The sequence below is a fragment of the Larus michahellis genome, chromosome 5 (assembly GCF_964199755.1).
Source record: "Larus michahellis chromosome 5, bLarMic1.1, whole genome shotgun sequence".
NCBI lineage: Eukaryota > Metazoa > Chordata > Aves > Charadriiformes > Laridae > Larus > Larus michahellis.
In genome coordinates, this window is record NC_133900.1 from 40,080,888 (window position 1) to 40,106,706 (window position 25,819).

General features: G+C 38.9%; 1 protein-coding gene across 1 annotated transcript in view; it reads left to right on the plus strand.

Moving 5' to 3' along the window:
- The window catches only part of GUCY1B1 (guanylate cyclase 1 soluble subunit beta 1), a 46,933-nt gene that overhangs the window by 8,435 nt on the left and 12,679 nt on the right, over nucleotides 1-25,819 (plus strand). The window contains exons 3-5 of the mRNA XM_074589741.1: nucleotides 9,382-9,482; nucleotides 10,504-10,622; nucleotides 17,008-17,205. Coding sequence (XP_074445842.1) covers nucleotides 9,382-9,482; nucleotides 10,504-10,622; nucleotides 17,008-17,205 — 418 coding nt within the window. The remainder of the gene's footprint in view (nucleotides 1-9,381; nucleotides 9,483-10,503; nucleotides 10,623-17,007; nucleotides 17,206-25,819) is intronic.

Below are 25,819 nucleotides of genomic sequence, written 5' to 3' on the forward strand. Positions count from 1 at the left end.
TGCATTCTTTACAGTTTACCTAAAGTTACTGATTCTTTCATGCTCAAAAACTTTGCAGACATAGTGTGTTAATTACCTTAATTGTCTTCTCACTGTGAACACTGACGAAAATACACATTCTTCGCTAGAGTTTTAGATTAGAAGTCCATACTTATTTTGAGTCATGTGGGACTCAGTTGTAATTAATTGCAGTGGTCTGTGAAAAAACATGAAAATTGATTTTTCACTGCCTCCTTAACACCGTATGCGTTTACCCAGGGCTGAAGATGGAGTGTTTTGTTCTATCAATCTCATAACAGTTTTGAAAAAAATACAGATTACTTATAAATCGATGTCAGAAAGAGACTTTGGAAAGCCATTAGTGGTGAAAGGGCAATAGATAACTTTTTTAATCCATACACCTCTTAACATTAATGCGTGTTTATCCAGAAAGTGGTGTTAAGTAGGAACATTTATTGTTGTTTATGTTTCTAAGTCCTTATTTCATAGTATTCCGAAGTTCTAAGCAGTATTTTTTAAGTTTTCTTAAAACTGATGCTGAAGAGATGGTTCTTCATGGGTCTGGAGGTTAATATTCACAAGATTTATAGGGTCAGGACACTACACTTCCTGCTCCTTCAGTTCCTCACAGCAGAAGGACCTGCTTGGAGGTCAGGAGTTTAAACCGTGTGGATGCCAAATTCTTTAATTCGTCTGGGAAAGACTTGGCTAAAAGCAAATAATGACATGTTGTGAAACATGGTGTGAGTGTTCTAGCAGTATCTCTCAGGTACTTCGCAGTTTTCCCAGAACTGGGAAGTGCTTTTAGACCTGTCAGGATACCTGGTGTTAGAAACATATCAGTCACTCTTAAAAAGCTTAAAAGAGTATTTTGTAAATACCATTCCTTTTAGTCCACTTATGTAAAAGGAAGCGAAATAATGCTAGTGTTATATTTTTAATAATATTTTTAGTATTTGGAGTAGTAGCAAAGAACTTGTATGTTTGTTAACTGTATCTTCTAGGATTATCTTGTTTTGAAAACCTACATTAAACACTCTCATATCCAGCCTGTAAAACTGGGAAATAGCTCAGAGCTCTGAAGTCTATAAATACACCTATTTACTTTACCCAGAACGTCATTTTCCTGGACAGATTCCCATTTTTATTTAATCTTGTAACTTAATGTAATTTATGTTTTTCCCAGCTGGGTGTTCTAAAATATCTCTGGACCATCCACAACATGTACAAGTCTATTTTCTTTTTTTTTCCTTTTGGGAGGAGTGAGAAGAGTAGTTCAATATTTTTAATAATTTTTAGCAAAACGTCATTGTGAAATACATGAGAAAAAGATGAGAAGCATTTTGAAAACACAAACCATCTGTGAAGTAATATAATGAGCAGTGAGTTTGCTATTTCAATGTAAAAGAGTTGCAAAGACGATGATTTTGGTTTCAGTGCTACCATCTTTAGTTCTGACACATGTAGTTCTGTTTAATAGTGTTACTCTTGGAACAGAATTAAACCTGACGTGCTCCTATCAGTGAGATCAGAACCACGTGGGATTTCTAAGTGCAGTAGTGTTATTTTGTCATTAAGATTGTTTTGACTGGTCTCTTCAATTTAATGAGAACTTTTTCCATCCTTGGTACACCAAGAATAGTTAAGCACAATGGTGGCAAATGTCCCAACAGAAACAATACCTATCATGGAAGAAGTCCTAGAGGTGGTCTTGGAACTAGCTGTTATTGTGGTGTGTTCAAGGTGACACACCCAGGGCCTGCACTTAGGACTGGAGTTTTGATAGGAAGAGATCCAGTTGTGCTTTTGGGACACTAGATGGTCTGTTAAAGGGATACCAGGAGCTTCTAAAAAATCGTGTTGCTGTATCACAGAGAAGCCTGTGTATCGTCAGGATACAAAGTAATCCTTCCTTGCAGTCTTGTTTCATCCTTTTTTCCTGTTTGTATCCATTACATTTTCTCAATATATCTCAGTTTTTACTGCATGCAAAGTTCTCTAACGGGAAGGGTTCTTTTTCTCTATTTTTTTTTTTTAAATTTGAGCTTATGACTGACCACAGAGAAAGGATAGCAAGTGCTACTTCCCACGTTCTGACAGCAGCAACCTTCTTCTTGATTATGATTTACTCAAATTCTGTTTAAATGCTCCAATCTGACTGCAAAACAAAAAAAGTTTGTCCGCACTTAACATTTCATCCATCTCTGTGAATTATTAACATCACCTTTGAACATTCATAGTGTGTTTTCAAATACTAAACTAGTTTCACAATGGGAAAGATTTTCAAAGGGCCCATTGTACACACATAGTGTCACCTGTAACGCTATTCTGTGCTGCTAGACCAACAGCAGTTTGGGGGGGTGTTAGCATGACTGATGGAGAAAAGGCTGCTTTAAGATTTGATCCTGCTTTGATCTACTCAGCAGGAATTTTTCCATTGATTTCAAGGTCAAACCTGTACGTGAAAAATGGCCTCTATATGGCTGTGTTATTTTCCATGGTGCAACGGTTAAGGTTCTTTTTTTCCCAAGTAAACTTCCTCACATTAACCTGGGTAACATAAACATTCTGGAGGGAAACAAAGGCATTTAAGAAAAGTTTGGTCTGGAATCTTTGTTTCCCACAATTCGAATAACTCTGTGATTACATTCAAAATTAGTCTAGAGTAAATAAAAAGGGCTGCCAGACTGTAGCAGTTAGGACAGGCATAACAGAGGATGTAAATTTTGAACCATGACATATCACATCCCATGTGCTGACAACAGGAGTCAGCTTGGGCAAGAGCTTTTTTAATGTTTTGAACATAAACTTACTGGGGAGCAAAGCACACTCTTCTTTTGTCTCTAGAATTGTGAGACATTAACTGTAAATTCTGTTCTATTTGACTTAGAAGTTATTTTGAAAGAAAGGCCATAGAGAAGTTAAAATTTTGCTACTATAGTGCTGCTACCTCACCAAAGAATTAACCAGGGCTTGGGAATTTGTCAGAGTTTGTTGCTTTTGGCTCATTTCCAGTCAAGCCCTTAAGAAAGCCACCAACATGTTATTGCTGTTAAAGCTTTTGTGATCAAACACCACAGTCTGCAGAAAACGTTAGGGCTATGCTAATTTACTCCCATAATTTTATCTGGTCAAAAACAGAAAATAAAGATTGCAGCAAAACATTTCAAGGGAAATACCACAGTTTTTCATAAAGCTATGGATTATGAAGTTTTCTATGAAATATGGTAAGCCAAATGTAAATTCTTTGCATCTAAGGATGGCATGTTATATTGCAGTTCTAATCCCAGCATCATGAACCATTGGCCAGGAGAGGGAAGCTGTTCAGATGAGAACAGTTGCAGCCTTCTGGTCTTTTTAAGTTCACATACCCATGTTTGGAGCCATAGTTTGTTGTTCCACACATGCAGGTTTGTTTTCATATGTGGTACTCAAAGATTATGGATTTAAAAATATCTGTGTCACACTGGAGGAATTACAGTTGATGGGCCGCCAACCACAGCAACTCCACAAAGCTAACAAAGCAGCTTCACTTTTAGTATTAGTTATAACAATTTTCACAACACTATCATATATTTCTTCATATCACCCTTCTTGTAGAACCAGTTCTACAGTGTAAATGCAGGCAGGTTTGATAGACCAGGTAGGGGCCAGGTAGTTAGCTAAGAAAATTGCAGCCATGAGGAAACAATTTAGGGATTGACCATTCACCTGAATATACATTTCAATTACTTTGTCCTGTTTCCTCGACTGCTGGTGGTCACATCATGGTCAGCCTCTCTGGTGCTGATAGCTGTGATGCTACACTCTCTGATACAAGTTTATTAGACAACCTGCAATTTTGTAGACTCGCTAAAGAACAAGGGCCTCTGTAAAAACAGGAGTGTTTTCACATTGCCTTGACCATATTGGATAAGCTTGCAGCAGCATTTCCCCATCACCTGTGAATGTGAATAACAATAATCCACAAAAACAAATATCTAACCGAACTGTATTTCAGCTCAACATCTAACTAAATGATTGGGATGTACTAGCACAACAGGGCATAGAGGTATGGAGAAGGAATTGGCTGGAAAGGAAAATAAAAGTTCTGGAATATAATAATTTTCAAGCACAGGCTTTAAAAAAGGCAGTTTTTCTTTTGACACAGGTTTAGATCAGAGATTGCTATGGGATTTGCTGTGTTTGTAGGACAAGCAAAGAGATTTTTGCCCACATGGTTTTGAATTAATCCCTTGCAGGAGTAAATATTTAATTTGACAAATTTTCTAGAAAAAAATTCCCAAATGAGATTGGCTTTTGTTGAATCATATTTTTTAAATATATTTTTCTCTGTCTTTTAAAAATGAAAATAACTAAAAGGCAGGACATCTTTTTGTTTGTTTTGGAGTATTAGCCTGCAGTACAAGCACTGGGTCTTTTTCCTGTGCTGCTGGAATGCCCAGCAGGACTGCTAATACTGCGGGAGAATGAAGCCTTAGAGCAGTGAATTTCACCCCAGAAAACTATATCCAAGAAATGCAGATGTGATTGCTAATAGAGCTATTTTTTGTTTAACTTTATCAATAAAGTTATTTTAATGGTAAATACATCATTAAGGCTACAGAGAAGGTGGCTGCTCTGTGATCCAAAGCATCTAGAGAAAAATGGAGAAAAACAAAATAGCTAAAATAATCTAAATGGAATAGGCATTGAAATAACCAGTGGTGATTTTAAAAAGTGGTGGCTCAGAGAAACTGCAGGCATTGAAGAAAAACTTTGACAAAGTAAATTAAAGACAATTAAAATAAGAAAAAAGGAACCATGGTTTGGCACAGAATAGGAAACAGGAAAAGTTCCAATCAATGTAACTGGAAAGAAAAGTAAGAAGTTTTGAAAGAGATACCAGCATCATCAAACTGGGTACATTTTTAATAGAGAAAATTCTCACACGCAGAAACTATGTCTACTGGATTGTGCAAGTATGCAGTATTTTTGAGGATGTTCATTGCTTTTCCGGATGTGTGTGTTATCCTTTGTGGTTTGGCTGAGATCAGAGAGACTTAAAGAAATCACAGTGTCTTTCAGAGATGTGGGAAAGTTTGTTCACCCGTTGCAAACTTCCCTCCAAACTGTAGCTGAGTTCCAGTTACATATCATGTTATGAGAATCAAAGAATCAAGATGGTTTTCTTTTCTCATATTGATTTCAGTTCAGTTCTTAGGAAATATAAACCCTGCCTTCTTGTCCCTGACTGACCTAATATGCTTCAAGACAGCATTCCCACTAATAACTCCAGCTCTCCTCCTACTTAGGAACAGAAGGAATATGTGGCATGGGAGCTGTTTTCAGGAATCAGTGAGACTTGATGTCCTGCAGGCTCATCTGAAGTTTTAGAGAATGGCTGGGGAAGAGGACCAAAAGTACTATTTTGGAGTATGAAAATAAGAGTGTTTTAGGGGACTGCATGTACACATACCATTTCTGCTTGCTTCCTTACATTGTTTCTTCAAATAATGAATAAATTATTATAATTGATTATTTGAAAAAAATAATACTGTACTTTATCTTTTTGTGTCTCTGAGAACACTCTTGCAGTTTTCTTCTGCTTGCTAGTGTCCATTCTTTCATTCCTTTTGGGAAGTTCCCAAAGACTTTAAGAAAAAAAACCAACCATTAAGTTTATTAAAGTTTTTCATGCCATTGAATAGAGAATTATGTTCTTTTTAATGTAGAATTAGATAGGATGTTTAGTCTCGACTCACTTGTAGCTTTGTTGTATTTCTTTGGGAAAATTGCTTAGCTTGTTTTTAGCTCATTATGCCTTTTCATAGAGTGAGTATAAAAATGTCTATGTCAAATAGCAGTTACAAGACTTCGTTAACTAATAAAAAAAGTAGATATATTTTTGAAATATAAACCCAGTGTAATATAATTTTAGATCAGCAGTAAGAATGTGATGAGCAAGATTAAAGGAAGATGAAGAGGAAGAAGAAAATAATGCATTCCAGACTTCCATTGATAAGTGAATAGTTTATCAAAGACTGAGGATTACTAATTGGAGGATTAAATGACAAGTAATTTCATTTAGGTCAATAGAGTACTACCATATGAGACTGGAATCAGGTTTTATCAGCAGTACCATGTGCCATGTAGCAGTTTTAAGATGAACAAGAGTACTTAATTGTCAGACCTCTCTCCCCTTTGAGTAACAGAGAAAATGTTTCTGTTTATATGGCTGGATAGTTCCACTACAACTGTAAATGCTTGAATTGTTGTGCAGGCATTATTACTTTGTATTATTTCATTCTTAAAATAAATTATGCCAGCTCTAGAATATCAGAATCTAAGTTTCAGTCAAAGACTTTTGGTTTGATTGATGGTTGATCATGTTATGATGATGGAGACAAAGATTTTGATGTAAAAGAGGAGGTATGATTTTACATAGTAGATTTAGAATCTACTTTTTATAGGTTTATAATTCCTCTGATGACCATTAGCGATTTAGAGCAGTTAGAATTATTGGTTCTTAAACTGTATATTTCAGCCTTATCTGAAAGAGCATTTCTGTCCTAGTCTTGTAAAAGCTCTTCATTACCATGGTACTAGTAAATAATTTTTTATTCATGGTTCTACTTCATTTGTACATTAGAAAAATAATTATTCCAGTCCTAAGTTGATGAATGTCTTGATTTGCATGACATATGCTTAGTTTTTTATAAAAAAACTACCTCATTATCTGCCTTTTTGATATTTTTTCTAATTTCTAAGGCTTTTTCTGAAGAACAGCACCCTGTACTAATTTTTATTTTGGTGTGACATAAGGTGTGATTCAGTCATTGTCTTCTAGGCTTTTCTACCTCTTTGCCTTTCTTGTGTCTTTCTGAATGTTCTGCAGCATAAATCTGCGTTTAGATGAAAGGGGACTGCAGCATCTCTCTTATGAAGAAAGGCTGAGGGATTTGGGTCTTTTTAGTCTGGAAAAAAGACGACTGAGGGGGGATCTTATCAATGCTTATAAATACTTCAAGGGTGGGTGTCAGGAGGATGGGGCCAGGCTCTTTTCAATGGTGCCCGGCAACAAGACAAGAGGTAATGGGCACAAACCTGAATGTAGGAAGTTCCACCTAAACATGAGGAGGAACTTCTTTACTTTGAGGGTGGCAGAGCACTGGAACAGGCTGCCCAGAGAGGTGGTGGAGTCTCCATCTCTGGAGACATTCAAGACCTGCCTGGATGCGTTCCTGTGCCACCTGCTCCAGGTGACCCTGCTCTGGCAGGGGGGTTGGACTAGATGATCTCCAGAGGTCCCTTCCAACCCCTACCATTCTGTGATTCTGTGTATCAGTGACCCTCCACCTGCAAAGATAACTATCCATGCCATGATGATAACAGTTTTGCTGAGCCAAAACGCATTCTAAGCACATAAATTGGAGCATGAGTACCTACAAATGTCTCCTCTTTTGTCACTATTTCTGCAAAGCACACTGTCTCTACAGGCAGCCATTGTAGGCGAGATCACAGAAGGTGGTGAACAGCTATTATAAAAAATATACTGAGAAAGGAGGCTGTGCCTCTTTGCCAGATGAAGACTTCAATAAACAGAGCATGGCATCATCAGAGACCAGTGTGCCCACTGCATGTCCCCATCTCTCTTCTGAAGGAGAATGTGCCAGGGAATGAGGAGCAAATACAGAATATGACTTGCACTTGCAACAGGGCAGAGTTGTGGCCACGTCCATTGGCATGCTCTGCGCACAGCAGGACCAGCTACGCGGGGCAACTGACCCATCAGGGCCCTGGGGTCTGCCTGACCGTGGTAGTGCTCCTTGTCCTCCTCCAGAGAGCTGGGACTCAGCCACCACTGTAGCACCAGTGGCCTGGCTCCTGTGTTAAGCACGTGGGGTAACAGGAAGACACTTGTGGGCTTCCCATAGTAACTCTTGTCAAATGCAAGGGTTGGAAGGCACAATAGGGATATCAGCTTGTTGCTCTCAGGGAAAAAAAGTACCCTACAGAGTTGTGCTGCTTTTTGGACAAGCTGCTGACTCAGTGTTCAAGCTGAAGAGAATAATATATTATTCTGAAAAACAAAGGACATTTTGTTTCATTTTTTTACTTAGCAGCAGTAGTAAGTGTGCACGTGACATGTGCATGAGCCTTGTCTCAAACCTGGGGTTAAGAATTGTTTTCCTTAGTGAAGAAATGTATATTTTTATCGTGCTTTAGCTAAGTGGTGACATTTCACTCACGAAGAACTGACCTGCAATGGGAGCACAAGGCCTTACTAAATCCTAGCATCCTTTTTTGCATTTCTATCTACTGGGCATGTGCAAAATTCTGAAAAAAAGGTATTTGATTAGGTACCTATATCTGGATTTTAGATTCCTCTTTGAAGATATGTGCAAATGGTTGCTAAAAACATCCCGTGCCTTTCGTAAGTAAAGTGTAATCAAAATTGGAAGGAATGAAAATGCTTGCTTAAGAAGTGTTAAAAGTGTTTAAAGAGCCCATCTTGGGCTGGATTATTGGATATTCCTGTTTTAGAATGCAAATTCTGTCTTTACTAGTTCAGCAACTTCTTTGTGAGGCTCTGTACTGAAAAATCACATTTATTTTCTCACAGCTAATTGTTATTTTCAGAACAATTAGCTGTGAGAAAATAAATGTGATTTCTCGAGTACTGCGTTCAGTTTTGGGCCCCTCACTACAAGGAGGACATTAAGGTGTTGGAGCATGTCCAGAGAAGGGCTACAAAGCTGGTGAGGGGTCTGGAGGACAAACCTTATGAGGAACGACTGAGGGAGCTGGGGTTGTTTAGCCTGGAGAAGAGGAGGCTGAGGGGAGACCTTATCACCCTCTACAACTACCTGAAAGGAGGTTGTAGAGAGATGGGGGCTGACCTCTTCTCCCTGGTGACAAGTGATAGGATGAGAGGAAACGGGTTCAAGTTATGTCAGGGGAGGTTTAGATTGGATATTAGGAAACATTTTTTCACTGAAAGGGTTATTAAACATTGGAATAGGCTGCCCAGGGAGGTGGTGGATTCACCATCCCTGGAGGTGTTTAAAAAAAGGGTAGATGTGGTACTTAGGGACGTGGTTTAGAAGTGGTTTTTGTCGGGGTGGGTTAAAGGTTGGACTCGATGATCTTAAAGGTCCCTTCCAACCTCAGCGATTCTATGATTCTATGAACACGTGGTATGAAATATTTGCATTGTACCTTAATGACTCTGAGATATGCTACAGATTTATTTCTAATTTTCTATCTTAAGTAACTTCTTAAAAGTAGAACCTACAAACTTATTTTATTTAAAAGACTAATACCAAACAATATATAATTTATTTATTGATATGGTGCTTCTCCCTCAACCAAAAAGATTTTGTTCTGTTTTCTTTTTAGGAAGGAGGCACAGCTGGATGAAGAAGGACAGTTTCTTGTCAGAATAATTTATGATGATTCCAAAACCTATGATCTGGTTGCAGCTGCAAGCAAGGTCCTTAGTAAGTAATATGGATATCTTTGCTCATTCATCACATAAGTGATAACAACCCCCCAAAAAAATCCACATAGCAGACAGAAACAGGATTTAGTAGAGAGGAAATGAAAACAAGGTATTGGTCAAAGAATTTTTTTAAAATGTCAGAAGAAAGGATTTTTTTTTTAATTTATCTGAGATATTTTTATTCCTTTTATTCCTTAAAGTGATTTTTATTGCTTCCAAAGTATTCCAGGTCATAGGTACATCTTAAACTGCAGTAATATATCTTATCCACAGAGCACGGTCTGTATTACAAGAAGTCATGAAGTAACAATATACCACTGTAACTACATTGCCAATACACCCAGGTTTCAACCACTGCTGCTAGAGCAGCCCGTGCCTGCTGAATCCTTGATGTCTCTGCTGAACAAGCACGCTGAGTTACAGAAAACTTTGTGGCATGGGCACATCTCATTTCATATCTGCCATTGATTTGCATCACATTCAGTTTCAATCATTGCAGCTCTGGTCTAGGATTTAAAAGGTAGAATTGTGTCCATCAGCCTTATTTTATCTGCAGACCCAAGTGCAGTCTGAATTTGTTCTGAATCAGTAATTAGACAAGAACCCATAAGACTATGATGACTGTAGTAGTTACGTTGAATTGGAGCAGCTGATGTGGTTTCATGCTATTGTAAACCAGAATTAACTCCCCTGAGGCGAGCACTACTAACAACCAAGTTCCTTTATTTTTAAGTAGTGATTTCTTATCTGTATCAAAATCTGAAACGCTATATATGCGTGAAATGAACAATGCAGCAAAGTCATAATGGTAATTGGTAAACCATAGTGAAATTCCTGTATTGAATACTCATTATTTGCTGTGTGGATCCTGAATCCTGTTTTTCTCATATTCTTGACCTAGTGGATCTGGTTAGAGTTTAGGTACTGTCTTTCTTATTTACAAATACGAGACCAAAGTAGTACGCAAAGTGTGTGAAATGCAGCATTTGGACTTAATCTTATTTTCCTGTTTTAACTAGATCTAAATGCTGGGGAAATTCTTCAAATGTTTGGGAAGATGTTTTTTGTGTTTTGTCAAGAATCTGGCTATGATACAATTCTACGTGTCTTGGGCTCAAATGTCAGAGAGTTTTTGCAGGTAAGAATTTTGTGCCAAATTTTTTCATATACCAGACAGAAATATGGTCAACAGATAATCAAACAGATATAGGTTGTACTGTATAATCTTCCAGTTATTTGTGGAGAGGTGTCTGAAAACTTTCTTCCTTAGTATTTGTATTCTGTAGAGCTCTCTACTGCTCAGCAATTTTGGCATTGTCATTCCCTTCCCCTCTTAGTTAATATATTATTCAGTTATTTGATAAAGTGATTTTCCCATAGCATCTTTGACTGTTCAGTTTCATAAAAAAGGAGAAGGCAGGTAAGCTGGTGTTGCAGAGGCATTCATAAATCTGAAATTTCATTTGAAATTGCAAAGAAAAGTTTTTAACAGGAGCTTTGATATGGAACACAAGTATGGACTACAAGAGACATGAAAAAAAGACCCAATTCAAATTGTCTGTGTATGCTAAGTAAAAAGACTTAAGTTGTTTATACTAACAGAAAACGTGGTTTTCAGATATGTATGATATTTCTTCTCCTAAGTTTTCTTTGACTAATTATAGATACTGGTTATTTCTAATTCTACATTATGCACAGAGCTAGGGCTCATGCACAGCTTATCTCTAAGACATTATCCTTCATCCGTGAACTAAGGGTTGGATACAGCAGCAGTGTTTAGGTCAATTTTTGTGCTTTCCTAACTGCAGAACAGCGTGATACAAAACAAAATGAAAAAAATTTTCAGTAATATGGAAGAAATTTAGTGAGTTCTCTTAAAGTGTGATTTCTAGAAAAAATGGGCTTCCCTTTTTTTCACCTGAAAATTGTTCACTTCAAAAAAACACTTTGGATTTAAGATTTGTGATACATATCAGAGAGAGAACTGTGTGCTGTAATGAGTTTAAAAACGCTGAACTGATTAAGATTTCATGTGAGATTGACCAAAAGCTGTGTCAAATCTCTATTGATTTTCACTGGAAATTTAGCAGACTCTTGTCATCTGTTCCCTTAAAATCTCTCCAGCAATAATAAGTGAAAGGAGCAGAGTGCAGAGTTTGCTGAATTTCTAGGATATTTACTTCTGTGCCTCACTGCCTGCCCCAAAACCTGGATTATTCTGGAGTATCCTGGATGTAGTCAATCCACATTTCTTATACAAATCCCGCGGACTGTAATTGCTGGGCAGACAGACAGGGTATGTGTATGCTCCAACATGTGCATACCACATGTGATCTGTATACCATTGTCTGACTATGGGATGTGACACCCTTTATATTTCTTAGCTTCGTTCACAGGCTGCTCGCAAAGCAAGCCTTCAGATAAATGTAATTTTTAAAGGTGACTCATGTACTGAAGTTGTGGTTAGGGTTGAGCAAGAATAGGAGAGGAGGAAAAAAAAGGTGTAGCTGGCCCATTGCTCCATCACTTCGGGTACACGTGGATGGGCCAGTCCTTCCCTATTCCTTTTCCTCATCCCCTTTCCATATAGTATACTTCTCTTTCCATTCCTTACCATATGTGATGATGAAAAGACTGGACACATTTGTACTGCACAGGAAACCTCTATAAAAGTGTGAAGAGCTTACATTTATGTTCTTCTAATGGCAGTATTTTAAGCTGCTTTGTTTAATTTCAAAGTTAACAGATGACATTGGCTATTATATACTTCTGTACATTTTAACAGTACTAATGTATTAGTAGCTGTGCCAGAAGTGTACTTTTTAGGTTTTTGTTATGATGGAAAATCAGCGTTCTGCGTGATTTATTATTTTTGCAATGTCCAGCAGTCAGATTAGGTCAGGAAACTAATTTATATACCTGTTACAAAAATAGTTGCAGATTGGTTTTAATGTGCTGAACTTTTGTCAAATTCTTAAAATGCATACTAGAGTTCCAAAAGGTGCTTCTTGAAATCTGTACTGAGTTCAGGATATACGAAATAATTGAGGGCTGCAGCTTTTTAAAGTATATGAAAATAAATCTCATATTTATTTTCTGTTTCCCTTGACATCTCAGAGAAAATTTAGTTTAGTCATAGATGAAACACAGGTACTTCAAGCTTCATGAAAGAGGAAACAGATAGTGCAACTAAATCTAATATTTATACTTCCTATGAAAAACACAGGCCTGGAAAAATTGCAAATCATATTGAAAGACAGTGTGCCAAAGAGAAGCAGCGTGAAAAGAGGTAACTCATAAGAAAACCTTTTATGTTATGTTCAGTAGCTTTCTACTGGATGAAAATCAAACACTGGAGTAGTAGTTAGTTCTCTCGTTTATGGAATAATTTACGTGGCTATTTAGTTATAGAATCATAGAATCATAGAATGGTTTGTGTTGGAAGGGACCTTTAAAAAAGGCAAGAAGGAGGAGCCAGGGAACTACAGACCGGTTAGTCTCACCTCTGTCCCTGGGAAGGTAATGGAGCGACTCATTCTGGATGTCGTCTCCAAACACGTTGAAGAACAGGAAGTCATTGGAAGTGGTCAGCATGGATTTACCAAGGGCAAATCATGCCTGACCAATCTGATAGCTTTCTATGATGTTATAACTGGTTGGCTGGATGAGGGGAGAGCCGTAGATGTCATCTACCTTGACTTTAGCAAGGCTTTTGACACTGTCTCCCATAACATCCTCATTAGGAAGCTGAGGAAGTATGGGCTAGATGAGGCGACGGTGAGGTGGATTGAGACCTGGCTGTGCGACAGAACTCAGAGGGTTGTGATCAGCGGCATAGAGTCTAGTTGGAGGCCTGTAACCAGTGGTGTCCCCCAGGGGTCAATACTCGGTCCAATTTTGTTCAGTACATTCATTAATGACTTGGATGATGGGACAGAGTGTATCCTCAGCAAGTTCGCTGATGATACCAAGCTGGGAGGGGTGGCTGACACCCCAGAGGGCCGTGCTGCCATCCAGCGTGGCCTGGACAGGCTGGGGAGCTGGGCAGAGAAGAACCTAATGAGGTTCAACAAAAGCAAGTGCAAGGTCCTGCACCTGGGGAGGAAGAATGCTAAGCACCAGTATGGGTTAGGGGTGGACCTGCTGGGAAGTAGTTCTGAGGAGAAGGATCTGGGGGTCCTGGTAGACAGTAAATTATCCATGAGCCAACAATGTGCCCTTGTTGCCAAAAAGGCCAATGGAATCCTGGGCTGCATAGGGAAGACTGTGGCCAGTAGGTCGAAGGAGGTCATTCTTCCCCTCTACTCTGCACTGATGAGGCCACAGCTGGAATACTGCATCCAGTTTTGGGCTCCCCAGTTCAAGAGGGACAGGGAACTACTGGAGTGGGTCCAGCATAGGGCAACTAAGATGATTGAGGGACTGGAGCATCTCCCTTATGAGGAAAGGCTGAGAGAGCTGGGACTCTTTAGCCTGGAGAAGAGAAGGCTGAGGGGAGACCTTATTATGGCATACAAGTATCTAAAGGGTGGGCTGAAGGAGGATGGTACCAGACTCTTTTCAATGGTTCCCAGTGACAGGACGAGGGGCAACGGGCACAAGTTGGAACATAGGAAGTTCCGTTCAAATACACGGAAAAACTTCTTTACAGTGAGGGTGACAGAGCACTGGAACAGGCTGCCCAGGGAGGTTGTGGAGTCCCCTTCTCTGGAGATTTTCAAGACCCGCCTGGATGCAGTCCTGAGTGATGTGCTCCAGGCAATCCTGCTTTAGCAGGGGAGTTGGACTAGATGATCTCTAGAGGTCCCTTCCAACTCTGAAGATTCTGTGATTCTGTGATTCTGTGACCTTAAAGATCATCTAGTTCCAACCCCCTGCCATGGGCAGGGACACCTCCCACTCACTAGACCAGGCTGCTCAAAGCCTTATCCAGTCTGATCTTGAACACTTCCAGGGATGGGTTTATAATTGCAGTGCAGTAAATTTCAGGGGACTAGTTCCTCTTTTAGAAAAGTTTCCAGATGCCCTGTACCTCACGGAGCTGAACAGCATATCTTTGTATTTCAGGTACCAACCACAACTCTTTACCTTTTAGACAGGCCAGGATCTGCCTTATTTAGTATCACTGCTTGTTCTTGCTTGGACATCCTTTTGTGTTTCACCATGGAGCTGATGACGGCTGCCCAAAGCTCTAGAATTAGTGTTTCTGGTCCCAGCACAAGCTCTGGGATAACTTTGAGCAGCCTAGGAGCCAACAATTCAGGGAGAGAGCTTAACCTATTATTATCTCTACCTGACTGAACCTCTGGCCCACAGCAGGTGAACAAACTATAGAAAGACATATTTGTTCATCCAGAAGCTGCCATATCAATTTAGAATGTATTAAACACAACAAAAAACAGGAGTGGGAGTGACAGTGACAATGTCTAAATGACAGGATCTGGGAGTGATTTCAGCTCCTTGGTCTGGAAGCCCATCTTTGCTGCTTCTTGACTACGTGTCGTGGCAAGGTTCTGAATACAATAAGCTCTTTGCTCACCCCATAATCTGTATGCTGGGAGAAAAGACACATCGGGGACTGGAAAGCAGCTGCAATACATCCTGGGCAAGTCCTCTGGTCTGGATGATTAGAAAGACTGAAGGGCATATCACATGGGCTTCCCTGTGACACTGCTTGGACAAAGTCAGTAATGGGGTAGTAGGGTGGCAAAGTGGTCTTGTAGACTGGGGCTACTGCCATTTGTTAGCAACACTTATGCCGGAATTAAATGTTAATAATCAGACAACCATCTTATAAAAATTCTGTCCTTGACATTGGCCATTTCCCATAACGACTCCTTTTGAAATTCTTCAGGTGTTGATGACTGTGTAACTGGAAGATTATCATCTTTTCCCATGTATCTCCTTAAGAGTTTTCTTCCCAAATTTCAATATATCCCAGCTGGTTCTGGGGCATATCTACTGAAAGAGCAATTCTGCACTCAGTTAAGGAGATTGTGGGGCACTCCCTCAGAGTCAGTTAGCTCTCTCGCTCTTTTCTTACTCAGATTTTTTCAAAGCAGGCTCTTCCAATTTCATTGTCTCAAACCCTGCAAAATTCTTACAGAATTTGCCTTCAGGCATTATGCTTTTTGCAATTGAATGCCTGCTAACAGCTGGAATGAATTGACTCCCAGATTGTTGCTTCTTCAAGTTTTAATTTGAAGGTGTTGATATAGCAACAAAAACATGAATTTGAAACAAACTGAAAAAATGAAGGAGGAAGTTCCAGGCTGAGTGCATCCTACGGAATTCATTTCTAAGAGTCATTTCCTCTGGAGGCCTCCCAGGAGAAGAGGCAGCTGTTTGAGCACTCCACAGCCCACATGAAATCAAGTTCAGTACGCTTCCACAAATTTGATGATAGACATATGCTCATGAAAAGTGGAGAATGGCTCGGACAGCACACTCAAAATATTTTCACCTCATTTCTCCTTGTGCTGGCAGAAAACAATATGCAAAGCCTGGTGCTAGCCGTTACCTGGGGGTGTGAGAAAAAAACACTTAAAAGATGCAGTCATTTTCTGGACTTAAGATGTAAAGAAGTTATGTGAATTTTACAGCATAGGTAAATAATTATGTGGGTTGCAACACCAACCAGCAAGACTGCTCTAGGTTGCTCTTTCTATGTTAAAGATATAGTAAATAGCAAACTGGAGGTTGATAATCGCTTCATAATCAAAGTTGGAGTGTGATTTTTATCTCACTGTTCTTTTTAATTTACTTATTAGATATGCTTATCAATTTATCATTTAGCTTTCCTCTCCAGAGAGCAAGTTGTGTAGTCAAAATGTAAAGTTAAATACATAGGGTGTCCAGGACATCAGCTGGAAAAATAGACCTCTTCCCTTTCTTGAATAACCTTTGCTGAAACATTATTACAGCAGCTGTGTTATGTTCTGTATATTCTGTGGATTTTTTTTAGTTATTCTCAAAGAAAGTATGTATTTGAGGTTGGTCTTTTAATAATTTAAATCTTTACCTTAAAATTTGAGATTTGTCATACCTTGTAAACTTGGGTTGACTGTTACGATGTCAGAACTAGCCTGTTCTGACAATAAGGAAAAAGATTCATGGTTATTCAGGCGTGCTTATTTGTATCTGACACCTAAATTCACATCTGAAGAGGAGATCATAGGGACTAGAGTTTGGAAGGGATGAAAATGGATGAGGTTACAGGATTGAGAAACACACACACAAGGTCTTTAATCATCAGAGTGTTTCAAAGTACAGCATAGTCAAGCATGAATTCTTACTATCTGGAGTAATTTTCAATAGTGCTAATTTTGATGCCATTCATTGTCCCAATATCCCCTACAGTAGATGGAAGCTACCTGAAAAGCCTGCTTTGATGACAGTTCTACAAATAATAAGGGAAATGCACCAGGAGTGTGAGCAATAGGAGAAAGAGGATGATCAGATTAGACTTAAATGCTTTATATTATTATATGATTTATAATCATGTTTTTAATTTCTTCTTCCAGAATCTGGATGCTTTGCATGACCACCTTGCTACTATTTACCCGGGTATGCGAGCCCCTTCCTTTAGATGCACTGATGCGGAGAAGGGGAAGGGACTCATTCTGCATTATTATTCAGAAAGAGAAGGTCTCCAGGATATTGTCATTGGAATAATCAAAACAGTAGCTCAACAGATCCACGGTACAGAAATAGATATGAAGGTAATGTCTAAAGGGATGTACACATTGGATGTTTATGTCATTATGACAAAATCAAGAAAATAGAAAGTGAAGTGATGGCAAACAATCATTTTCATTGCTGCTGTCCTCTGTGAAGCAGTGGCATCAGTACTGACTCAGGAAGATCCACTGTCTTTTGTGTTGCTTTAAGGACAGGTCGGTCGTCATTTGTGTTGCCTTAAGGACAGGTCGTCATTTGTGTTGCCTTAAGGACAGGTCAGCCATATGCTGGGAAGGCCAGTACTAATTTCCCCAATCAGGAACAGTTCAGAACTATATCCCCTTATTCAAGGAAGGAGGTGACATGTACAGAAATTAGGTACTCAGTTGTTTGGGGTGCTTTTTTCCACTTTAGTTTACATTTGGCATATATTTCTTACTGTCTACTGTGTTCTGTGAGAGCACAGATATTTTGTCTCTGTGTCCTAGATTCTTCATCTATGTGCAAACGGTGAGGCTGATGTGCATTGATGAGGCCTGGCTGGTGAGCAGGGTTTTCCTCCCAGCCTGCATGCCAGGTCCTTCCCAGAACCAAGATGCGTTTGGGGTCTCATACTATCTTTGCATAACAGTGCGGCTGGATATACACCTACTGCCCCAGAAGTGGAAAAACATCCCTCAGTCAGAGAGTTTACATAATGTCATGTCTGCTAAGTCACTTGTGAAATGGGAAAGAGGCTGCTTCTTTGTTCCATACAGAGCAACAGAAAGATTTAATTGATCAGGCCTTGCATATAGAGTGGTATAAAATCAGAGCTTGATCCAAGGTGCAGCTATATCTGGAGAAAAAAAGCAAATGAGAGCTTTATGTTGTTAGAAATATTGCAACTGATACAAAATACAGAATCTAAGCAGGTACAGCAAGCAGGTTTTTCTTTTTTTTTAACTATTCCCTAGTCATATCGCATTTATAGCATAGTTTCATTGTATACTTCCTCAGAAAATGAGTTCCAGTTTCATGAGTGTATCACCAAAACACGATCTTGCTCAGATAAGAGATTTACAAGCAACCCAATGACAAAGATATTTGTACTTCTATATTGGAGTATTTTTAGATTTATTGTTATAAGTTTAGCTCAGGTTTATAGTGAATGGCTAGTTCTGTATAGTGATGGTGATATATCTTTTGTCCTTGTTTAGATTCTGCTTCGTAGAAATCCATAGTTCAAACTTTTATAGCAGGTGTTAGTAATCAGGTATGGAAGGATGCAACAGAATCAAAACAATCCTCTTCTTATGTCCCTGTTTATTCAAACTGTTGAGACAGACAAGAAGGACCATATTGGAAAGTTGGCTGAAAAAAGCACTGAAGCTGTTGCTTGACAAGCATTTCTTTTGGTAGTACAAGCAGCTTATGCAGTCCCCCTTTTCTTACTGCTCAAGACTGCTGTCCTACGACAGCTTCTTCAGCTGTGTCTCTCCAGCTGTTGTCAAGCTATAAAATAAACTCACTGAGGAAATGAACAGGGTTCAAAATAATAGTGGGGTTATTTTTCTGGATTATTTTTACCCACATCTGTTCCTTTATGTGGTTTGGTGTTCTTGTCTGTTAGAGGGAATTCTGCCAGCATAGTCGAGGGGTCATGCAGAGACAAAAGTGATCAGTGGGGCAGAGGAGAAGTCTGGGTTGTGCAAAGCAACTACCAGAACAAACTTTTGACAAACTGTGTCCTCAGTCTGAACAATACTTTGTTAAGAAGATTGTATTGGACAGTACTGATATCCACCTAGGACTTCTCACAAATAATATATGTTCCAAAGAGGTTTAAATATTGATTCTAAATTTACTTGTCATTTTCATTTGACTTCGTTAGGCTTTTCTGAAAAATTCTGTAATTAAATAGAAATTTAATAGTATTAGTCAAACCTATTATAAGTGAGCACAAAGTTTACTTTAAATTCAAACTATTCTTCCAGACTCTGAGACAAAACCTCTAAACTGAAGAAAGTGTATATCATCTGTATTTTTATTTTCTCTGTTACCCTGTTTTTTCCCTTGACCCTGTTAGAAAGTCATGTGCGCTCAACCCTGAACTTTTTCTTGTCCCTGCTGATTAATAATGCCTCGCTTTTGATACCTTTAGTGACATTATATAGTGTTTTACTCCACAGGGATGTACAAACTTCAGTGGTAGATAAGCAGAGAAAAATCAGCTACTTGTTTCTGTAAGGTGAGAGTGCCAAAATTTGCAGCTTATCCACATAGACAGTGAAAGTCTCCCTCCATTACCCCACAGGTCATCTATTAATCATTAATGGTACAGTGAGGGTTTTAAAGCAAAGTCTGCCATTGTGGTACATGGCTAGTTTTACACTATTCAAAAAAATGAGAACAGGAGAAAAAAATTGACCAACTTCTTTCATCCCGATCCCTTGCCTCATAGTTTAGTAAATTAATGCTTTCGTGTTTCAGGCTGTTAGTAATGGATTGTTTGAAATAGCACAGCACGTAAAACAATGGCGTTGCATTTCATCCCCTCAGTTTTTGTGGACCAATCAATACCTCTTCTGCAAAATTTTTGGTTTGGACTTCAGTTAGAATTTTGCTTAAGGAAGAATTATTTTTTTTTTAACTGGTAAGAGCTTCAGTGCTTAACCCTAAGTTTCTGATATTACTATGGCAGTTGACTTCCGACTTGAAAGAACAGAGCTGAGATTATGGAGCTGTCCTTCCAAATTTCTTTATCCAAAGCATTTTCATAACAATCCCAGCACAGGACTGGTTTAGTAATGTCTGCAGTTTTCTTTATATAAGTGTAAAGTTGATATCTGCAATTTGATGTTTAATACTTTATTATCCACTTTTCTTCTCTGGCTGTTTAGAAGAAATGCTTACATAAATCTGATTGAGGGAATACATGCTTCTAAGTCTGTATTTTCAAATTTTGCTTGAATTTGTCTTACATGTTACTAGTTTCTGTGAACGTGGTAGCAGATCTTAATCATTTACAATAATACTGTTATTCTAAGTGGTTAGATGTTGTTTTATCGGTCACACAGAGTCATAGAATGACAGAGGTAGGAAGGGACCTCTGGAGGGCATTTTGTCCAAATGCCCCCCACTCAAGCAGGGCCACCTAGAGCCAGTTGCTCTGCTCCATGTTCAGACACCTTTCAGCTACCTCTAGGAATGGAGACTCTGCAAACTCTTTGGACAACGGGTGCCAGCACTCAGTCCCCCTCACAGTAGAAAAGCGTTGATGATGTTCAGTCAGAACCTTTTGTGTTTCAGTTTGTGCCCATTGCCTCTTATCCTGACACTGGACACCACTGAAAAGAGTCTGTCTCCATCCTCTACGCACCCTCCCTTCAGGTGTTTGTACACATGGATGAGATCCTCCTGAGCCTTCTCTTCTCCAGGCTGAATAGTGCCAGCTGTCTCAGCCTTTCCTCTTATGACAGATGCTCCAGTGCCTTATTCCTCTTAGTGGCCCTTCACCGGAATCTCTCCAGTAGCTCCATATCTCTCTTGTACTGAGGAGCCCAACACTGGGCACAGCACTCCAGGTGTGGCCTCTCCAGTGCTGAGTAGAGGGGAAGGATCACCTCCCTCAACCTGCAGAGCAAACCTAAAGAATCTCATGATCACAAGAGGAAAAATAAGCATTGAGAAAAACATATTGTTCTTGGTTTGGGTGGAGAAATAGCTAAATAAAAAAAAAGTTTCATTTTATCACCTTTGTGCAGTTTCACACAGAACTACTTTATATATGCGCATATATATACACACACACATACATGTTATTCTGAAATGCAGTAGAGCTTCCTTTTTTCAGAATGGTGTCCTGCAGAAAATGTGCCTTTTCTTTTAACACCTAGGGTACAAGTGTGCTGAAGGCAAGAAAAGAAAAAAAAAAAAAAAAAGGGTCTCAGTTTGTCTTTGTTAAACTCTGTTAGCACTGAAAGGAAGGCAATTTGTTCTGAACTTGGATTCACAATTCCAGTTGAATAGTTCAGGAAAGCCTAATTTGACATTAATTGATTAATTACTTCAAATCCAATTTGCCTTATCTTCCCTAGTATGGTAATCCATTTTTAGCTAAATACAGCTAAGACTATATAATTTTTGCAGCAGGTATTGTCCCAAGAATTGTTATCGACTTTCAGAACACGCTAAGAATATTTAAGTTCTGCCACTCTCAGTATAAGAACTAAAAATCTTCATGATCCTGGTGACCAGCTTTGGCATGAGATCTCTGTTAGCAGCTTTCTGGCTACGCCTTCTCTTGCTTCACTTGTCAGAGGTTGTTCATGTATAAATGAGAGTGACCTGTGAAGGTGACGTCAGAAGAGGGACTCCCTCAAGGCTACAAATGGCATGGGTCAATGAAGAATGTTGTACAATCCTACAAAGCCTAAAAATCTGAGGGGAAAAGAGACTTCTGCAGTTCTGGTATCTGAGAACAGACTATCAAAATGTTTCTTTTACACAGGGAAGATGGTTTACAATATAAAATGACAAAAGACCAGAGGACATCCTTGACAAGATGGTAATTTCAGACTGTCTCATTACTAATGGCAATATAAAAAACAAAGCCATAATGTGACCAGCTGGGGAGCTGACCTAAAAACTACTTAGGTACTTGTCATGGAGGACAAGCAGTACTGATCCACGCATTAAAATGCTAGCTGCGTATGAAGATAAGTCAACCGTGGAGCATAATCAGCCTCTAATTCTGACACAAGAGCAGGCGGAAACTTCACTAGCTCCAGGCTCGGAGGTTCAGTGCAGTGAGACAGTCTGCCTTGAAACCAGCTGCCAGGCGGAGACATCCCCGCAGTTTTAACTTTGGGTGTGCAAAGCCATGAGTGGTACCATTTCCACAGTGAACTGCTTTGCCTCAGGATCAGCCTGTAACAGCTGCATTGAAATTTGTAAAGTAGCATTGCACAGTCGGTTTTGATCAGAAGAGATCAAGGGTTTCACCTGTATTGCCCCTTAAATGGCAAAAACCTGACTTTGTATTAGTCTTGACAATCTAACGGAAAAAGATCCCTGTCCAAGGACATTCTATCCCTCCACCATGCTGAGATACGAATGTATCTCGGGGACATGCTCATGTCTATAGAATTGAGTCTTGTCTTGCAGATACATCGGTGAAAGTTTAACAGATAGCATGTGTTCATTATAGGTGCTGTATCACAGTGATACTGCTTGATTTAATATCTCATGTGAAGCTCACCAAATACATTAAACCACAAATTCATTTTAAAATAACTGTTCTCTGAATTGTCCTTCCCTGAAATATTGGTGTGTCTTTTCACTTGGCTAAGCAAGGACAGACTCTGAAGATACATCTTCTGGAAAGCACAGGCAGGTTAGCAGTTAGATGTTATATATTCTCTTTGAAACCAGGAGAGTGATTTTTTTCCCTTCAGTTTTTAACTGCAGTTACTATGGTGATTGAGCTCTTAGACATGGTGAACTGATGTCACTTCACCAGCTAAGACTGCAGGGGGAGGACGAATTAGACTTGATTCCTGGCCTTGTTGCTTCTGTCACTGAACTTTCATTTGTCAAACATTTAACAGAGGCTTCTTCAAACATACTTAAATGATACTGAAATTCTGTGGCTTGCAAACTTTGCTTGCAGAATGAAACAATAGATAAATTGTGTTCTAGTTAAGCTTACTGTGGAGTATATAGGGCAGGTCTTTATGCCAGGTAAGTATCTGGCCAATTAGGTTGGATCTGTAGGTGCAAGGGTGAAGGGACAGAATTTAACATATTATGTTAATGTCCAGAAGTGCTCATTTTAAACTTGCTGACAAGGTGGATGAAATCATGAGATATGAAGATTAGATCGTGCATAAATGATGTGAGCAGAAAAGACATCATGAAATTAAGTATCCAATGGGAAGTTATTTAAGGATGAATCAGTAGCTTTCTTAGCCCGGAGAGAGGTATGATTGCAGCTTCTGTTAATAAAGGTTTGTGCATGGATGACCAGAATCAGATTCAGTAAACCAGCCACGTCCACAGCACATCAGGTTTACCAGGAGCATGCAGCTGGCGCTGTGGCTGTCTTGCAGATCTGATACATTTCTATGTGTTTGGCCTGTTGTGCATTCACTGCACTGATGCGATGCACTAGTACAGTAAGCATTGCTAGATGCCCTGGAGTCTGCTCAAAAATAGCCTTGCAAATGAACTTGAAGATGCCTGGGAAATCTGCAGCTTTGCACTGTTACTGACACAGTTCTAATCTATAAAGGTTAGGAAAATAGCACATCGTGTTAGATGACTGACTTCATCATTGTGTAAGCTTGTAGAATCTGTGGAGGGTTGTGTCTCAAACTTAGCTAGATGTCTCGAAGCATGTAGCAGTTCTGTTTTTACAGATTTGATTTTTTTAACGATCACTTCAGTTTTGTTAATTGATGCATCATTCTTATTTAATAAATGCAAAAAAATGGTGAGTTATGAAAAATCCATTAGGTGCTGCATGGTACCAGGAAAAAACCTACAAGTACAGGTGCAGGCTGGTAAGAGAATACTAGTATGCACTGACTAAGATGGTCATTAGGTCGTAATATTAATATCTCTGGAAGGTGATGTGCAGTTAATATGAACATTTCCTTAAAAATTATTAGATCTTTAAAAATGAATTTTAGGACGGCTTTGCCAAATGAAGAAGCTTTTCATCCAAAGCACGCATTTTTTTTCCACTTGTGGCAAGAGCAACTCTTTGAAGTAAGATCCAAGACTGGAAATTATCTGGAAGCATAGATCAATTCTAGTGATAATTCTACACAATTTGAAAAAGTTACTGTGTATAATCTCAGCTGTCTTTGGACACAGTAATAATAAAATAAAACCTGTGGGAGCGTGTATGAGTGATAGAAAGTAAAAACTAAGTTCTGTCAGTCCTCGGTCTGGCCACAATTTCAGGGATAATGATTTAAAAGAAGAGGAGGACATAACCTTTAAGCCCTGAATTCAGAGGAAAACCAGGTCTCCATCTAGTATGTTCCATCTTCCTAGACAAACCTATGTAACTCGTTTTCCTCAAATGACCACCACATATTCTTTCCAAGGTTTTTCTCTTATTAACTCATAATTTCCCACTTCTCTTTGCCACACGCCGCCATATGGATTACCAATGCAATTTCTTGAGGAAATCAGGTTTTATCATCGTTAACATTTGAATTTGTTCATACACCCAGCTCTAGGTACCTACATGTGCTGGTAAAATTAGTAGGCAGATCTTTCTCTAAGTTGCTTAGGTATGCAATAGAACGAGAAGACTAATACAGCACATGGTATGGAACACCTAAATCAGACTCTTGGCTCTGAACTGTCCTCCAGAAAAGCCTCTCTTTCTTTTAAACGAATAGGCAAATAGGAGATGAAGGAACACTACCTTCTTACATTAAGCATCATTTAGCAGTAAAATATTGTTTTGTTGTTTTACACTCCTCCGTTTGTAAAGGAACGAATAAAGGAATCAGCAGTCCTCAACCTATCAGCTAGCATGGCTGACAGTTGTGGATGAGAAATATTTAATGAACTAAACATCTTAGTGATCAAGTGCAGTGTTTGTGAGTATCCATTCTGTTTTCATATTGTAACTGTTAATCTCTGTAGTTAGACTATGTGTGTAGGGCAGAATCAAGATGCACTAGAGATTTTAAGAAGTCTTTTTTTGCTTCAGTGGCTTTAGGATCAGAATCTACATGAAAGTAGAATCAGGTGCAACATGTTCCAGAAAGTTGCTGCTAAACAATACTGTGTAAATAGAATTGTTCTGTTCCAGTTATTAAATCTAATTAGGCTTGAGAAGAGGTGAATTTGGCCTCTCAAGGTAAATTATGTTGTTCTATTAGTTATTAGCTTTAATTATCCTGCAATACATGACTCTCACTGCAAACAAAATAATCCCTATTAATTTCATATTTTTTACTACCTTTGAGTAAAATTACTAAAGTGTGAAACGCTATATTCAAGACACTTATTTGGGATTCAGCTGATGTAGATGACTCTGGTTTTGCTGTGATTTCATTTAATATGGAATGCAGCTTGGAGAAGATTGTCATTGCTTTTAGTTTTATCTGTTGTTCCTGATCTTGCAGTCATCACTGCTTGAATGCGCGAGGATTGTATATTCAAACATCTGCTCCATCCACTTTTCTTCTGGATGACTGTGACATGTCCATCCTCTGGTCAGCATTATTTGCTGTTGTGTTATAGACCTTCCAAACAGCTTTCATCAAAATAAAGATTCAAGTGCTCTGTGTAATTCAAGACATGCCATATGTTAATTCAAGATTAGGAGAAAGTCCTGATTTCTGGCATGTACCAGTAAAAGCAAACATAACCTGAGCCTTGACCCCTGATTTCAGGATGTGCATTTCACTCAGGCTTTATAAATTGTATTTGAGTGATCTTCAATATGTTGTTCATGCAAAGAGCAACTGTGGCTAAGCAAAGCCATATTTAGTCACCTGGAATTATAAAGACTTTCCCCCTCTCTGATTTCTCTCTAAAATCAGAAATACTTATTAGAAATAATATTTTTCAAGATGCAAATATCATTCTTGAATTCATCTTTCTGCTCTAAATGTATTCCTGTCTTCATAGTAGCATTCCAGCTAT